General features: G+C 39.1%; 1 protein-coding gene across 2 annotated transcripts in view; it reads right to left on the reverse strand.

The window, feature by feature from the left end:
• LOC109035877 (organic cation transporter protein) overlaps positions 1-18,774 on the reverse strand; it is a 58,008-nt gene extending 39,234 nt beyond the window's left edge. Inside the window, exons 1-4 of one of the 2 annotated variants that reach the window (XM_072305562.1) lie at positions 18,692-18,707; positions 17,707-18,283; positions 10,944-11,196; positions 3,155-3,261 (exon numbers count right to left, since the gene is read on the reverse strand). In XM_072305562.1, coding sequence (XP_072161663.1) covers positions 3,155-3,261; positions 10,944-11,196; positions 17,707-17,855 — 509 coding nt within the window. In that variant the 5' untranslated portion in view covers positions 17,856-18,283; positions 18,692-18,707. Of the gene's footprint in view, positions 1-3,154; positions 3,262-10,943; positions 11,197-17,706 lie in introns of both variants that reach the window. The other variant, XM_072305563.1, reaches the window with a different exon arrangement.
• Positions 18,775-19,207: the final 433 nt, after the last annotated feature.

Here is a 19,207-nt window from a genome sequence, read left to right on the forward strand (position 1 = left end):
AAAATTGATGCCGTAATGGAGAAGATATCCCACGCTAGCCTAAAAGCCCACCTCTATATCGAGACAAACTCTGTATACAAAGATAAGGAGCAAATGTATTAGCAGGGCTGCCGTATTTTCAGTTTTGGAGTTCCCAAATTAGGCGGTAATGCTGTTAATTAATTTGCTCACTATCTTTGCATACAGAGTTTGTCTTGATATAGAAGTGGACTCTCAGGGTAGTGTGGGATATGCCCTTCATTGCAACCTCTATTTTGAGAGCTTTTTTTGAGCTTTGGAGTTGATTTCAGAGAAAACCAGTGGCACCATCGTGTTTCTCGCGAAATTTTACGGAGCGATCAGTGATTCAATCGCAAATTCCTGACCATTAACCATTGTTCTACATACTTTTGTACCTGTACAGCATGAGTTTGGACGGATTGCTTCATGGAGGGCTTAGGGTCCAAAAGGACAGCCAGCCTCATACTAGGTACACAAAATTTTAACGTCAGTCTTAAGATTCCAATTCAAACCAAGATGACAAAGAATGTTCAAAAATGAGCGTGCTCTCTCAAAAATGAGTCAATTTATGCAAAAACTGAGTCTCACACGTGCTTTACAAACGACGGGCCGTAAAATGGACCAATAGACAAGGTACGATGTTAAGCAATCTGATACATGTTTCTTAACCAGAATTTTACGTAGAACGCACGATTCACACAACGAAAATTACTGACTCTAACTCCTAACTTAGATATTAACGTTTTTATTTCACATTGGTTACGAGGAATTTGAACTGCCCGCTCACAAGAAACTCAAAGCTCTACATGAGTCAAATCACGCACTACAACGGTTTCAGCAAGCCTCTCAATCGAACAATGTTCATTTCCCACCATGTGTTGTTCAAACTATCAGCAATTTGCTATAGCTGAGCCAAAGCGTCAAGATTGATGTTGCCAGATTTTTATATCGCAGAGACTGTCAAGATAACGTTTAGCGCGCGATGTGAATCACGCAGACCATTGAGTTTTCATAAGCGAGGGGTTTGAATTCACGCATCAGGAATCATTAAATATCTTCGTAAGGAGTTGATTTTGGTCATTTTTGTTGTGCGCATCGTGTTCTACGTGAACGTTTAGTTACGAAACATGTATCAGAATACTGAAATTCGTACCTTGTCTAGTGGCCCATTGTAATATAAAATCAGTGGGGATATTTTGAATTCATAGGTTTGCTGCTGTTTTTGGCCCTGACTTAATTCGCGGAGGCATCGATGAAGGCCTAATGAATTCTCGGAGTTTCACATCTGTTCATACTCTTTCGGTACAGGCGATCTACCCTTTACTATCTGCAAAAATACGAAGAAAATACGGATCGGCGAACGAGTCGTGGGACGTGATTTTGCCAGCATGCGTAAACGGATAATAATAGCATTTTCCATTTCAGAGCGGAGCTTTTAGAAGCAAAAAAAGTCAGGAGACTTTCCTGTACTGATGACGGGTCATTATGACCTGACATGCGTCCGCAGTTGTGACTGGTTGTTACAGTGACAGTTCTGAAAAAAATAGCATATCGACGGTGTTAGTCGGCAATCACACAACTCGTTTACGGTGTCTGAAAATCTCTGCCTGAATGTGATTTTTTTAAAGGAGAACAAATTCACATCATTCCTTGAAGTTTTGAATAATTTTTTTCGCACAGAGAAGAGAAATTACTGCAGTTTTAAAGAACTGACGTTGAGTAGTTTTCCGTTTAAATAATAAAGTATGACAGGAAGTCTACGACGTAGCAAACCGAGTTATGTGATTACCGACTTACACCGTCGATATGTCTCAGAGGAAAGATTATGTGCTCAAATGAGCTTTTCCCTCTGAATTGATAATTTCGAATGCATTTTCGGTTTTCTTCTACCAACATTAACAAATTTACCAAGATTCTATCTGTTTTATACTTCCGTGTTAAGGAAAAACGCCATTTGAACATTCGAGAATTGCCAAATTCCCCCGGATAAAACATGGATTGTCGAGAAAAATAATGCGTATTTATCCTTGAAATTTTCAGATATTTTAGACAAAATTGCGAACAAAATTGTCTTTAAAAATTGAAGAAAAACATTCACAATTTCCCAGTAAAATAGGTTTTTATTGAAGGTTCATACGGCCTTCTTTCTCAGCACGGCAACACACGTGGCAGCACGAGTAAGGTCGTAGAAATTAGAAAAGAGATAAAAAAATTTAAAATGTTGTTGGATACGCTTTTCTGCTGCAAAACTGCTAGACACTGCTTTTCTAGCAGTGATAGGACAGTGAATCAGCATGCTGACGGTGAAACTGCAAAAACAAAGTGTCTCGGTTGAGGTGTTTCAAAATCTCCTCCTCTATTTTAAATTTTCAAGTAGGGCCGAAGCAACATCATAGCTTGAAATTTTTACAGAATATTCCTTACACAGCACAAAGAAGAAAAATTACGTGAGTTTTCAAAAATGAAGCTCACTAATTTTTTTACATAAAAAATGAGATACGAGGGCATTAAAGGAAATCAGCAAAACCGCAAATCGAGCTACGCATTTCTGCAGTTTTTACCCTTGATGCACGTTCGATAAAAGTCAATTTTAAAAATCATAGTTTTGTGCGCCTACTCGTAGTTTATATCATTAGGATCAGCCGGATTATTGAAATTGATAGATAAATCGATAGACAAATAAGACATAGGGAGTATGGAGCGATCCTATTGATTGAAATGGGTGATTTCTATAGGCGAAAGGAAAAAATGATGGACTAACTATAGTGTCTCTAGTGGGTTGCCGTTTGTTAGTCTATTACCTGCCTTCTTTGTCCATTGCAACCAGCCGCTTCCACAGCGGGTCGATTATTGAAATTTAAACCAGCCCGATAAGACATCGAATTGCGATATATTGCATGGTTAAGATAGGGCTATTTCTTGTCGTGTCGGGCTGACATAGTTTCAATAATCGGGCCGCAGGTAGGATCCCTCCATACCTCTTTTGTCTTTTTTGTCTATCATTTCAAAAATCGGCCCGCTAATTTCAGCGGGACTCTATTTGCCGCTGATGAAATTAATTAATTTAACTTATTTTATTAATTTAAAAAATTAATTAATTCTATTTTACATTTTTTCTTTTCTCAATTTAAAATTCAACGTTAAATTTACTTACGCGTCCGATATTATTCCGCCAATTGGAAGACCAACAAACTGGCCAACGTTATTAATCGTCCCTACCAGGGTCAGTTTCCATCGGTTGTCATCGCATTCCAGATGAAACTGAAAAAAAGGAGGAAAACCATAAGCGAATTTTCGCGATCGAATATCATTCACCGTTGAATGATATTCGACGATTGTGCATTTTTTTTCAATGATATTCGACTTCTTCGTTGGTCTCACCAGAGACCGTTGAAATCCATCAATTTGAAATTTCGAATTCACCTCGGGACTTGAATTCGATTTTTGAATTGATGCAATCGATGTCAGAAACTTCATCTCTCACCATAATTTTTGTTCTGTCATCTCTATCTGTTGTTGTGTTTTGTCAATTCAAGTCAGGTGTTTTCGCAATTTCTGTGTTTTAGTGTTTCGTGTTTTCTTATTTTCTTCTGAATTTCATTTAGGAAAAAAATTTGAGCTCTGATTGGCTCCTGACATCACCGATCATCGGCATCACTCAGCACTGATCAATTCGTTTGATGAATGACATTCGATCGCGAAAATTCGCTTCATGAAATGTTCGATATTTTACTGCGCTATTTGTTCACTATGCTGCCGTACCAAGGAAAAATACCGTATGAACCTCCAGGCTTTGCCAAATTTCCGTTTCTAAGACGCGAATTTCCTGGTGAATATATAAATATATTTTTCTTCCAATTTTTTCAGATAATGTTGTTTGCAATGGAGATGTTGTATGTGTGAGGAATTTGCAATTTGACTGTTGATTCTTAAGTAAAAGTTCGCGAGAAACACGATGGTGCCACTGGTTTTCTCTGAAATCAATTCCCGAGCTAAAAAAAAGCTCTCAAGTTGAGGTCAAGCCCTGTCACTGTATTTGCTCCCTATCTTTGCATGGAGATTTCGTCTTGATGTAGAGGTGGACTCTCAGATTAGCGTGGGATATCCCCTCCATTTTGACCTCAACTTGAGAGCTTTTTTTGAGCTTGGGAATTAATTTCAGAGAAAACCAGTGGCCACATCGTGTTTCTCGCGAACTTTTACGTAAGAATCAACCGTCAAATAGCAAATTCCTCACACATGCAACATCTTTTTTTACCCAAAGTTCCTGAAAATGTCAAGTAGCAATATTTATAACTTTCCTACAAAAAAACATTATATGGAAGGAAATTTGGCAACCCTCGAATGCTCATACGGCGTTCTTCCTCAGGACGGAAGTATGGTGTCCTTATTTGGACTGCATTTTGCAATTTGGACATATAAATTCCGGCTCATCTGAAAAAACACTTATGTGCATAGAGAAACTAATGGCACATACGTTGTTTTTAAACCGGGCCGAAATTTATAGGTCCAAATTGCAAAATTCAGTCCATTTGTTTAAGTTTATGTTTGATGTTAAGTTTTGGATCGGGAAGGATTTAAGTTTTGGATTAAGGAGGAAGCGTGGCAAAATAGGAAAAATTAAAAAACAGAAGAAATTAAAGAAAATCGCCGTCATGCCGCAGAAAAGGAACAACTTCTACAATTTTATCAGCTATATGTAAATGTTTTGACTTCTGCTAAATCAAAAGCAGATCCCAGTAAAGTACCCATCATAAAAATGGTATACCCAATGCTAAGTGATTTATCCAACGTTTTTCAAGTTCCCATGACGAGTATTGCTATCGCGCTTCGATTGCAGACACCAGCTTGTCGTTTTCTTCAATAAGTGGAATCTGCCTCTCTTTATACGCCTATATAAGGAAAAATGAAGCGCTTTTAAATCTAACGCATCTAGGGTACTGTTCAAATAATATGGCTCTGATTGTTCTTTGAACGAGAATACTGGATTAAAGAAAGAAAAGAAGAAAAAAAAGGAAAAGAAGAGAAAAAAAGGCAATTCCATGCAACGATCGTGACCCGCGGATGAGACTTATTCCACGAAAATCACGATTCACTCAAGGAAAGCGCGTCATCCTGAAAAAGTACGTCATCGCTATGTGAACTTTTGACAATCAATTGTATTCTCAGCAAAGTGGAAAATGTCTACAACACATTCAGAAAGGTTCATGGTTGATAAAATTTGAGAGTTGTCAAAGCGCTGTAAGTTCGGAAAAGTTGACGTTATTTGCGACAAAACTGTAGTGAGTCTACATTATACTGTCAGGCACGTGGCCAGGTTTCGAGGGGGACTTGGTCGGGTGAGCAGGGTTCTGGTTCTCTCCCCTACCCGGCATGGGGAGAAGTTCGGGGGGCCTCCCCCGGAAAATTTTTGGAATTTGAATTCTATTTTGACGCATTCTGAGGCTCCGTGACGCAGATTTTCCATCAATTTCTACGGAAAAATTACGTATCTTTTTTACTTTCAGCCTACGATACCTTCAAGTTGTTGCATTCAACACATCTGGAAAATTTTTTAAATTTTAAATCCAGGTCGACGCATTTTGAAAGTTCAAACTTCCTCTTTTCTTGCCTTCTTGTATTTTCTATCTCCCCTTTTCTTCATTTTTTCCCTCCTTTTTTTTGCTTTCGGAGGGGGCTTGAGCCCCCCAAGCTCCCCCTATGGCTACGTCCCTGTAAACTTTCCTGTGACTTCTTTTAAAAATTATTTTAACAAGAAAAACTATAGGGAGCGCCGCCTCCTGGCCACCACGCGGCCCGACCCCCAGGCGCTGCGCGTCCCCAAAGGATGATTCGCGGCCCTTTGAAGGCTGCTTCGCGGCCAGCGAAATCTCAAACGAAATAAACCACAGTATTATCCCAGTATTATCACACAAATATAAAAAAAAGAAACCTCAATCAACTCACTTACAGACGGGACTCCGCTTACGGGAATTTCCCACTTACGGACTTGGAACTCTCCTGCCTCACCCCAGCCCATAGAGCGCCTTAAAAATGATTTTATTAAAACAGAGAGGATTTAAACGCAAAGTCTCTGAAATTGAAAAAATGCAATGTTTTGGCTGGTAGGAGAAAACAATTCAAAGATTCCCTAGCAGGTTTCAGGACATTCTGTCAACGATTTTTTGTCCGCGCACCTTTCTTGTCCAGTATTTTACGCCCACACGTAAAATTAGCGACAGTGACTTGGTCCAAGCGTTGTATTTTGGTTGGTATGTAAAATTATATTGACAATGTGGAAATGAGACATTGAGAGCGAAAGAGGTGTTGTTATGGTTGCTCATTTTCTAAATGAAATTATATTACTTTCTCCTTTTGAATCATCTTTTAGCGGCTCTGGTGCTTGCACTAGAGCTGCTATTCCGGACGGTCCCAGCTGGGGAGTATCAATGCAGCATGTTACATTGTAGAGACCGCGCGTTGGTTGATGGGAATCGGCGCCATTTTCGGCTATGTTCCTTGTCATGACTTTATTTTATTGCATACTGTTTTATTGTTAGTCAATGCTATGTTGTGTATTGTATTTTTGGAATCATGGTGATACAGTCAACAATTCAAAACTTGTTTGTGCTTTTATCTCGTGATGGAAAAAATGTACTTTACGTTCAAAATTTGAAAATTTGAATTTTAAAGTTTTCGCGGTTAAGGAAGCTTTAACCACTGGGTTGGAGCTTCCTAGTCATTTACTCGATATCAGCTGATAGCAAACAAAGGTTACCAGGGAAACCGTAAACGTCTAACAACTATCGTGGCCATTGGGGCGATTATTGAAATGATATCGACTTTATGTCGCCGCTTACGACAGGACATAGCCCTATCTTAACTGTGTAATATATCGCAATTCGATATTGTTTTGATTTTTAAAAGGAGCAATTCATTCATACAGTTCCGATTAGTTTTGGCGAACGGGCCCTTAGCCTGCTTAGTACGTATAATCCCAAAACGCAGGAAAATAGATTGTAGGAAAATATTTGCATCGGAAAATCGTAACAATTTTCCCCTAGATGTCTTCCATTCCGGGTACATATTTATTGAAAACGGCGACTTTTTCAACAGTCCTATTTTTATCTACAACATCTAAGTGGCCCTTCATAATCATTTAATTTTGGCCCCTGGCCAGAAAAAGGTTCGGAAATTGCAGTGATTTTGCCGAAAATGCTGAAGTAAGTAAATTTGGGCATTTTTTTTCCTTCTTCAAACTCTGTGGAGAAGCACTTCTCCTCCAGTACATCTATTTTTTTACTTATCTCTCGCAAGGTACATTTACAGAAGGTGTGTTCCAGTATTAACAGTTCAGATTCGTTGTTTTTTTATTATAACGCTTATTTCGGAAAGCAATTATTACATTGTTCAATTCTACTGACTTTCAACACTCGATTATACTCCCGGCAAATTCTGCAGCAGCGTTTCAAATGTTGACTCTAATGCTTCCAACAGCCATCCGATGTCTAAGAGTTTATTCCTAGATTTAGGGATTTTCCGGAATTTCCAGGGATTTAGGGATTTTTCAGGAAATCTAGGGATTTTTTTTTGATGAGGTAAAGTTACCAAAAATCAACTTTTTAACCTCAATTCTAGCTTCGACAATCGAAAACATTTTTTCATCTATATTTTGTAGGCCTTTTTGGCAACACTATTTTCCCCGCAAATAAGCCGGAAATTAAAACGATTGCGTCCTTCGATGTACTTGACATTCAACTGCATTCAACCTGTTAATAATAAGAAATCAACTAATATTCTTTCATTTTATTGGTCTGGATTAGCACTGCTTTCAGAGAGCGCCAAAATTCAAACGAGCCAATCAGATTTAAATATTGCAAATCGCTACATCGAATGACATCATGATTCTTCATAAAAAAATGGCGCTTTTTGCAAAATCTAGGGATTTTTTAAGTATATTTGAGCAAATCTGGGGATTTAGGGATTTTTAGCGAAATCTAGGCATTTTTTTTCTTCCCCGCTAGGGATTTAATATCGGAAGACTGGCTTCCAGTATCGTAGCGTTGATCGTCGCTGATGTCGAAATGGAACCTAATGCCGGACTTACTGTAACACCTCCATTCCTCAATTCCGGTGAGGAATACGTCTCTACCCTTAACTCAATATAAATATACAAATTGATAAGTGAGTGCTTTAGTCTCCTGAAAACAGAATTGCGAAACTTAAAATTGGAGAAAATGATGAGTAAATGAAAAAATGGAACCAATTGATGGGATATGTCGCATGCCATTCTGACACAAAATATGGCGTCTATCGAATCACCTTAACTAAATAAAATAACCAAATTTTCAACTCTCAAACTATCAACTATCAACTATCAAAATTCAAACTATCAAAATTTCCAACAATGACAAAAATGATTGTAATATACCTATAATGTAATGAAATATACACGCTCTAATCATTTAATTTGTATTACCTTTATGTTATGTACCTACATGTTATACTATTTTTATAATAAATTTTGCCAACATGCTTTTCAATTCAGTCTACAACATTTCATTCCGACGTGGCATAATGATTTATAATGCCCTAAACATTAAAATGAATTACAATAGTAATGCCGCATTATAATGTCGTATTATACATCGCAACGATTCATGTCCTACTGATTATTGATTATTGTAAGATGAATTCTGTTTTCTCTGATTGTATGTTTCATACGTGCGAAGCAAGTACGGGTCACTAGAAACGTGGTTCGTACGGGTGGCTGATGAAATTGATCTTCGAATACCTTTTGATGAGCTAGGGAAATGGAACCATCTGCATCTCATGGACAATAAATAGTTGCCGTAATTAAGGTCATCCCGTGATTAAGGTGCCGTGATTTAAGTCATAAATTCTTCATCTAATTCTTGATTCATCTCCAAAATGTCTGCTAAAGCTTTCATGCGCTTCTCCTTGTATGCATGAATGAGCAAATTGGGTATCGAACAAGCGGACACTTTTTGAAAATTTAGATGATTCTGGACAATATCGTACAGAAGTCCACGAGCTGCAGATAGAACCATTACCTCTAGCTCATCAAAAGTTATTCGAAGATCATTCAACAACCTCTTTGACAAGTTGCAAAAACTTTTCGTTAACAATAGTGTCACACGGTACTAGGAATATTTACTATTTAACGAACCTTATATTTCCCTGACTCAGTCCTAAATTATAGAAGTATGCGTTACTTTTCCAGCAATCCAAAAAAACAATTATACAAAAAACCAATACCTACACTTTCAGATATAAAAATGCAAATTTTTTGCAGCCTCGCTAAACGACTTATCAACCAGAGATTTTTTAGGAAGCGGACCTCCAAAGAGCTTTCAAAATTAAAAGTATACAACAAGTGATAATGCCATGTATTCGCCATATCAAAGCCCAATACACATTTATACACCGGCTACGTAAATCTGCTAAGTTACAAAACATGAATCGACAGTTGTCGGATTGTACATCAATGACAAAATGTGTCTAGGCCCTCATTCTTGACTACAACTACTGCCCCCAGAGCCGCTCTCCGACGCCAATGCGTTGGAGCTTCCTGCTTGTTTAAACTGTCATAGGTGAATATTTGGTTTTATTTCTATCCTTAAAATATTCCATGTACAATATACCTTATATGTGCATAGGTACTTTTTTTATTTTTTCTTTACGAAATTATTATTTCATTTTGAAAACAATTATATTATTAAAACGTGACAAATATTTGTAAAACCTTTTCCAAGCGACATCAATCTCAATGAGCCGCAGTTGTGCCGACAGAAACTGCAAAAATGTATAAAAGAGGGGGAAAAAATCAAGAAGCACGCAATCTTTACTTTTAACCCATTTGTACATCGATCTTTTAGAGTCAAATACGTCAATTTTGAGCGTTTGGTTGCGCGTACACCTCGCTGCAGCACAATAAAAGCACAAAATGTAAAAGAAAAAATTGAAGTGCTTTGGAAGTCATTAAATTTGACACGGAACCACCAATTCCCTTTGATAAATTGATGCATATTTTTTCCCCATCAATTTAAATGAGAATAATCAATGCAGAGTGTGCAGACATTTCAAAATCTTAAGTTAAAAATGCTGACTATGCGAGTATAAATATTAAAGCCTAACAGAGCGAAGCGGCGTGCTGCCAGCGCGAGAGGCTCACTGACGCCTACAAACCCAAGTGGATACTTCACGCATTGCACAATGCTTGAAGTATCCACTTAGGTTTGTAGGCGCCAATGCGCGTTCCGTGCTGGCCGCCCGCCCGCTGTGCAGCGGCGCCTGAAGCAACTATTTCACAACAGAGGTGTTGCACAGTATAATACGAAATTGAACGTATTAAGAATGACAGGCATCCTTTAAAAGTACAGATCTTTCCTCGCAAAATAAATCAAGATACTTATCGCACACAGGAAAAATCTAAGAGCCTTGGCAGCCTAAGAGCTGAGGCAAATATGGAGGCTTATCCGGTTCAGGTATAACAAGGTGGGAATTTCTCGAAAGATAAGCAAGTCCTGTTACACCAAAGAGGTGTAGAGAGTTTTAGCGAATTTTTTCTCATGGAATTGACGCTCCCCATTTTTACCAAAACTCTCAACTATACAGGGTTATTCAAAAGTCACGCACCACTGTCCATAACTTTAGTTCCAATCATGATATCATCTTACGGTTTAAGACGTTTTTCCTCATATTGAGGGGGAGACTTTTTTACGTACTTTCCAGTTTTTGATCCCCTCGGGGGGAGGGGGCGGGGGGCAACTCAAAAATTCCAAATGGCCACCCCCCTTATGGCCATTGGTGCGTGACTATTGAATAACCCTGTATATTATTCTCCGTTGGATCAAACTGTTCTTCCATAACACGGCAGCGTAGCCGAGATAGTGGAGAATCTCTTGTCTCTGATGAAAACACATGAATTGAGAGAAACTAACCTCCTTGAGTATGGTATTTTCCGTGTCCTCGAAAACCCAGTCTGCGCATCTCTGAGTCTTGTCGACGAAGAAGGACGATGGACAAGCGATGCTGTCATTGTGGTTATTATCATAGAAGTCCGGATTGATTTTGAATCGGTCACATTTGGCCGGAGCATTTTCCTCTTCGGACTTGAGGGGAACCGCAGCGACTAGCCAGTCCGGTCGGAACTCCGGCCGCCCATCGGACCCTTCGCACTCCGGAATACGGCATCTGCACACAAAACGTCTGGTCAACTTTGAAAGAGGTTCAAATGGAGTACCTGTATACGGGAGAGTATTGCCATCTCTGTGCCGCTCTCTGATTGGTTCATCAGTTTTAGGTTATCATGGAGCTCATGGATTAATGTAAACAAAACCTACCCAGAGGAACACGTATTATCGGCTGAGAAATGAATGATACACTGAAAAAACACTCCGGCAGTGGGAGCCGCAATTACCGGCTATATAGACATACCGTCCGTTCCGTGCTCAAAGGCTGAAAATTCCGGCTGCTGGAGCCGTAGCTTCAACCTCTGAACCCGGAGCAATCGAAGCTACGCCTCCAGCAGCCGGAATTTTCGGCCTTTGAGCCCGGAACGGACGATATGTCTATGTAGCCCGTAATTGCGGCTCCTACGGCCGGAGTTTTTTTTTTTTTTTTCAATGTAATCACACTCAAAGCTTAATTTTCGGCAAAAATATCCATCAAAGTTCGATCCGAACTCAATTCAGAAGTCATGAAAGAATTTCTATCACACCCACCCAATATCACGTCTAAAACTTTATGAAGAACTTTCCGGCCATCTTGTTTGTTTTATATTGGGCCAAACTAGGAGCGTAGGGGTTGGGGTTTGTTTACATTGGTCCAACATTAGGGCTCCATGACAGCCGACCAATCAGAGAGTGGCACACTTTTTCTGTAGTAAAAGGATTGAGATGACAACACTCTCCTGTGTACAGGTCCTCTAAGTTCGAAGGCCGTGAAAACTGCAAAGCGGCCTCTTGCATGTCAAACACGGACACGCCCGCCCCAAAGGGGGGGGGGGGATACTGGGTCCCTGGTACTGGGGCCCGGGCCCCGGAGGAGGCCCGTGTTACCCGTGAAAAACCACTACGAATTCACATGTAACCCTTGTTTCGTAAGAAGGACTGAAAAATTTACCCTAAAAATTTCGCAAAAGGTGAATAGATTTTCAAAAAACACGCTGGGGCATTGTAGAATTCTTCTTAAATTTTCAAAGAAGTATATTTCTTGGAAAATTTCTATCTATTTTCAAGATTTCCAGTACAGAGGGATATTTTTAGTAATTGCGTTTCATTATCTTCCGTCGTCAGATGCTAAGAGTCTCCAGTCTGGGCATCCTCGACTTCAATGGCTCATGGCTCAACTCCCTTGCCATAGACAAACGAAGGGGGAGTCCAGGGGGGCCTGGCCATCTTAGAACTGAAAATAGTATCATATGCCCCCCCCCCCAAAAAAAAAATAAAAATTTTCCAGATATTTTGAATGCAACAATTCACAAGTATTTTGTGCTGAAAGTAGAAAAAAAAAAAAAACATAATTATTCCGCAGAAATTGATGGAGAAATTATTTATGGAAGCTTCAAAATGCGTCCGATTAGTCGAATAAATTCTAAAATTTCTCGGGGGATGCCCCTCGGACCCCCCCCCCTCCTTACTTGGGGCCCGGACGTTAGAACTGGAATCAGGGCCCAAGATGGGATGTGGCGGGCCTGCATGAAGGCAATTTCCATTTAAATCTTCCGTCACATTCTTACGGCGCAATGATACAACTATTTGAACTCTCCGGAATGCGTGAGGTATCACGCCGCATTTGAAGGCGTTTTCAAATCAGCCAAGTTCCGATACCCGGATTATCGTTTTGCATAGTTCATATTCTTTTGCTTTCATTTCTAACCACATGTTTATTTATAATCCTCCTATAAAAATTACCCATTTGCTATATACAATTCTAGCTGAAGCGCACTTCAGCTATGCATTCACCACTGAAAAAATGTCAAAGGAAATAGACACGCCCAGCGTGCATGGAGGCTATTTCCAGTTAAATCTTCCGTAGCATTTCTAAGGCGCAATGATACAACTATTTGAACTCTCCGGAATGCGTGAGGCATCACGCCGCATTTGAAGGCGTTTTCAGTGATTCAGGCGATTAGTCGTAAAAATTCTAAAATTTCTCGGGGGATGCCCCTCAGACCCCCCCCCCCTCCGTGCTTGGGGTCCGGACCTTAAAACTGGTACCAGGGCCCGAGATGGGATGTGGCGGGCCTGTACACGGAGCAGGCCAAAATTAAAGTACGTATAAAGGGAGAGCAGGAACTTGTCGAAACATTGGAGCTTTTAGGGCCCAACAAGGCAGCCAACCGTCTAACACAAAAAACGTAACTCAGATTCAAATTTCGAACCAAGATAGCCCAGAATGATCATAAAGGAGCGTCAACCAAGACGGCCTTCCGAGCGTTCCTCCATAAAAATGAGTGAATTTATGCATGAGACTAAGTCAATTGTGCGGATTAAATATATGCTCTCTGGATGCTCTTATTTGAACTTCGTACTTAGAGAGAGTGCGAAAACGCCGAAATGTGCCGAAAGGGACAACAACCTTCGAAAACGGAAATTGTCACTGCCAATCTTTAGATTCCAATATCAAACCAAGATGGCCGGGAATGATCAAAAATAAGCGTTCTTTTGCAAAAATGAGTGAATTTATTCAGCAACAAAGTCAAATGCGTGCTTTAAAGACGACGGGTCGTCACAATTGTTATAGTAAATCACTCTGGATAATTTGAACTCATAGGTTGCTGGCTGTCCTTTTGGGCCCGAAAAGCTGCATGAGTATGACCTAATCTCAAAAATACCAACATGTCCGCACTCTCCCTATATAGGTAAGTACTCTAACCAAAGTAACATACAGGGTTATCCAAAAGTCACTGACCACCCCTGTAACTTTTTTCCAAATTGAGATAGAAGTTTGAAACTTTGGGAATGTTCCTCGGTCTAAGGTAGCAACTTTTTGGTCCCCCCCAAATTTTGGGGGGCGGCCCCCTAAGGGGGCGGGGGCTAACTTTTTTTTTTCAAATAGCAACCCCCCCTTTGTGATACCTCATTCGAAAGATAATAAAAAAAGAAAATTTTTGGCGCAAACCGCAAGTCAAAATGTTAATTTTTGACAAAATGGCGGCCGGTCAAAGTTCAAAATGGCGGAAATTTGGCATCTCCGTTTTTTATTGGCGGATTGGTCTGAAACTCGGAATCTAAGGGTTTTTTGGGACGAGAAAGACGATTCTGGCATCGGTTTTCCAGAAAAGTCAGTCCATTTGAACCGCCGCCATTTTGAAAAGGACTGACTTTTCTGGAAAACCGATGCCAGAATCGTCTTTCTCGTCCCAAAAAACCCTTAGATTCCGAGTTTCAGACCAATCCGCCAATAAAAAACGGAGATGCCAAATTTCCGCCATTTTGAACTTTGACCGGCCGCCATTTTGTCAAAAATCAACATTTTGACTTGCGGTTTGCGCCAAAAATTTTCTTTTTTTATTATCTTTCGAATGAGGTATCACAAAGGGGGGGTTGCTATTTGAAAAAAAAAAGTTAGCCCCCGCCCCCCTTAGGGGGGCCGCCCCCCAAAATTTGGGGGGACCAAAAAGTTGCTACCTTAGACCGAGGAACATTCCCAAAGTTTCAAACTTCTATCTCAATTTGGAAAAAAGTTACAGGGGTGGTCAGTGACTTTTGGATAACCCTGTATACTTAGATGGCTCACGTGCGAAACTCCGTACCTTCATCACGATGCTTCTTCATAGTTTCGATCGATCACCGATTTTTCCCCATGTGAAGCGATGATAAAGAATCGATCATTAAGGTGTTCATTGCAAACACCCTGTTTATCGATTCTTTTCCATAGGTTACATGGCAGATTGATCGATGTATCGCAAAGTACGCCACGCCTTAGCAATTTGATGCAAAAAAAACTTTTGTTTTTCTTGTGAGCGGGGAAGCCAAAAAACCCGTAATAAATGGAAACTAAAAACGTTAAAATCTTAGTTCGAAGTTGATTTCAATTAATTCCCCAGTGCAAATTTTGTTCCACGTGGAATTTTTGTGAGAATACATTGGGCATGTTGCTTGAGTTTGCATCTTATCTAGTGGTTCATTTCAAGTGAGAGAAGGAAAAACGAGTAATTCGAGAAAAAATCTGTTTAAGTTGTCCAGCAGAAATGCCATCCTTAGAGAGTATTTACTTCAAACGCATGTAACATTATCAATTGTGCGAATTATGGTTTTGAACTTCTCCCAAATTCCTTAAGAATATCAGAGAAAGTTTATCATTGAAAGTTGATAATCGATATCTTTGACCCCAAATCGGGTATTACACGGTGCTGCGGCACCAAACCAACCGGTGCTGTTCCGTTTTATTTTCGTTATTTGTGAGTCAACCTATGTAATTTTTAGAAAGAAAGATATTTTTTGGACTCTTTTTAAGATCAGCTGCTATAATAATGAACTACTTATAGAGCCGCATGGTATAAATTGATTACTTGTATAAAAGCTAAAGTAGGCCAAAAATCTCGTGATCCAAAACAAGAATGTCTCAAAATCGCACATGTACGCCAGGTTTCGTGACTAGTTTCGCGCCTGTGGCGTGGCGTGAATAATCGATTATCGATACCTCGCCATTTGAAGCTATGTTAAAGAATTGATTACTAAGGTGTTCGCTGTGAACACCCTGATAATCGATCTTTTTTCATAGGTTTAAATGGCATAACAATCGATAAATCGCAATTCACGCCACGCCACTGTTCGCGCTTATTCAAAGTTATCGAGGAAGGGAGCAGTTTTTGAGAAATAATTAGAAAAAAACCAAAATTTTTGAAATTATGCGGGAGAAATATTTTGCGGGATTATTCATTTATTTCGCTTGGCTCATGTCTCTCACCAGGCTAATCTGGATGCCAGCGTGGTGACAAAGAAAAATTGCCCGCTACTGACGCACGCGGTAACTTTGGAAAAACGCGATACGAAGAGCCTCTAATTGTGCATAATGTAGTTAATTTTTCACATTTCTGATTTGCTATTGTCTTGTGAGTACATCACGTATACAAGATGATATGTCGTATGACAAAAACAGTGTCTGCTTAATTGAATGCACCTCTTGAGTGATTCAGGCAATAATTAATAACACACCATTCTTTCAATTTGCGATAGTTAAAAGCGAGAACACATCCTTACGTATGCTCGCGACGCACAGTGGATCGAGCCAATCGGAGAGGTTGGACATTTAATTTTTAACTAAAACTGCAAATTTCAATGTTCATTTCGTCACATTTTCAATTTCAAAGGTTGCTCTAAGAGGAAAATCTCACGAGGAAACTAGAGTCCCTTTATACTGAGAGTCAAGACAATTTGAATCCATTTCTGATCGGTTCCCGTATTTTAGGCCTCCACAGTGTCACAAACGGGAATAAAGATTACATTTTCACCAATTGCAAAGATCATAATCTGGAACGGACCAGGGAATTACGGGTTCGGCAAGGAACAAACTTAATGAGAGGAGGAACGGAGAAAGGCATTTGAGAATGGGCCGATCAAAGATTACAAAAAACGTGCAATTTCTGTAATCTTTATTCCCGTTTGTGACATCCATGAGCCGAATTGTCTTGACTCTCAGTATAAAGGGACTCTAGAGGAAACCAATGGAGCCACTTCTAGAACCTCAAAATTTTGTATAAACGGAGTTATAAGCGCTGAAAGTTTCCAAATTTCGTCCAACCCCTCCTATTGACTCGATCCGCAATGCGACGTTGCGTTACAGACATCCAGTCATACTTTATTTTTCCCTCTGAAAACTAGACAACGTAATTTCTAGAAAACTCTCTTGATTTTTCATCTCCGTGAGTAGAATATTCTGTACAAATTTCAAGCTATAATAAAGTTGAATTGTTTCTCTTCGAAGCAATAAACTAGGAGCGAAGATTTTGAAACGCCACAATGGAGGTACGGGGTGTCGCAATTTTTAGCAGTCTATTGTGACTTACCCATGCTTTTCGTTTGGAAAGAAAATTATTTTTATGACCTCTCTCTGTCGCCCCCTCCTCTCTCCTTATATGTTATTTCTATTCTTCCGACTGAAAATGGCTCAGTTTTGGGGCGAAACGTCTCGGATTTTTATGTGTAATTTTTAGCTTTGCACTGAAAAAAAATTCTCGGCGTTTTTACCAAGGTCCGTTGGTACCTTTACCATCTCACTTTTTTACCAATTATTGGTAATTTTACCAAGACAGACTGGTAAGCTTACCTAAAAACCGGTATTTTTACTGTTTTTTTCAGGTAAGAATACCACTTTTATTGGCAATCAATGCCCGGTAACTTTGCCATTTTATCTCGGTAATTCTGCCACAGTCGATAAAAAATATTGGCGTTTTTACCAAGGTCCAGTAAAATTACCGACAAAATTCAAAAGTTCAAGTTCAATACCGAGATTTCTCGGTAAAATTACCAATTCCATAAATGGTAATTTTACCGAGAAAAAACTGGGATCAAATAGAACCCTGAATTCTTGGTAATTTTACCCTTTTCTTAGTAAATAGGTACACCGAGATTTTTTTTCAGTGTGTTTCCCGTTTTTTCTCCTATATTTTTGGTATCAACATAGTCATACGAGCTGCTGTTTTAGAAATTTTAACCTACTTCTCTCTCACTCCATATCTATAATTTATGAACGCACCTGTAGGAGAGATCTCCGGCGGAGAAAACGTAGCTCATGGAGGAAGCCACCGAAAAGGAAATGACCAGTCCGAGTAAGATGTTGCTGATGAACTGGTATTTGCCATACTCGCCCAAATTGTAGCAGATGCTGTCCAAGTCAATTTCCATACTTTACACTTCTAAAACGCACACAAATTATAACAATAATCGAGGCATACACAATCGAAAGCACGAGCGCACTTCTTGACGAAACTGAGATAAAGCCTTGAATTCACAGTAGTTCTCTGAGAATTTTTTCGCGACAGAGGACAGATATAGATTTTAAATTATGGATACGGCTGGTATCAACTCAAACACTATTTAATCTTCCCGTTTAGTTCATCATTTTGTTAAACAATGACAAAAATTCAATGAGCTGTAGCGTAGCTGTGCAACGTCTACGAACATCGTCTACCTTATTGAAGGAGGCGTATGCGACACGCGTTCAAATTGCTTATTTACTGAAGTAGTGAAAAATTATTTTTTTTAAAAGAAAAAAAATTACAAAAGTAAGCACACTGATTTTTTAGCGAGTATGAAATTCATCTGGATCGTTTCTGTTGAATATGAACGAAGAAATTTGGTTAAACGTGGGAAAAAATTTATCTCGATATTTTAAAATATTTTTTTGAAAAATACCGCACTGAAACCTGCATATACAATTAAAGGAGAGTTTTACTGTATTCGAAAATGAACAAATGAAAAACTCGAACATTTCAAATACTTTGACACACTCCGATACATTTTTTATTTTTAACTGTGGTGATATTATTATTATTAATGATTATTATTTTAAGTGTACGTCAAAATTATATTTTTAGCTTTTTTGCTGAATTTTAAGACAAACATTCCATGATTATAAATGAAACTGTCGAACAACTGATTGTGAGCACAGAACTGATACGAGTGTCAATGACCACAGCCTACGTAATTACGGAATGTGTGATAATTGCAAGGTGAAGTACTCAATTTATATCCAAATAATGTGCCTCACGAACTTCACCTAATAAACTCTGAGGTGTGGGTTGAGTGATCGAATGTAAGACAAGATATGGTTGAGTCGCCTCGCAGATAAAAGGTCGTTATGATAAGAAGCTGAACAACGAGATAGACTCCAGAAAATAAAATCTGCTTAACAATTGTAATATTGGCTTTTTAGTCATTATCTCATATAGCACGATGTTTGCAGAGGGGAAAGGCACTGCTTAATTTACTGAGGCAGCAAACCTTTCTTTCCCTTTTTAAAACACCAAAGATTTTACAAGAGTGGGAAATAGAAGGTATTGGAAAATGCATGAGCGTTTAATATAATTTAGTAGATCTATTCAAGACAATAATTGGACTGCATTTTGCATTTTGGGACTATAAATTCTGACTCATCTGAAAAAAAACATTTATGTGCATAGGGAAACCAATGGCACATACGTTATTTTTAAACCGGGCCAGAGTTTATAGTTCCAAATTGCAAAATGCAGTCCAAT

The sequence above is a fragment of the Bemisia tabaci genome, chromosome 10 (genome assembly GCF_918797505.1).
Source record: "Bemisia tabaci chromosome 10, PGI_BMITA_v3".
Lineage (NCBI taxonomy): Eukaryota > Metazoa > Arthropoda > Insecta > Hemiptera > Aleyrodidae > Bemisia > Bemisia tabaci.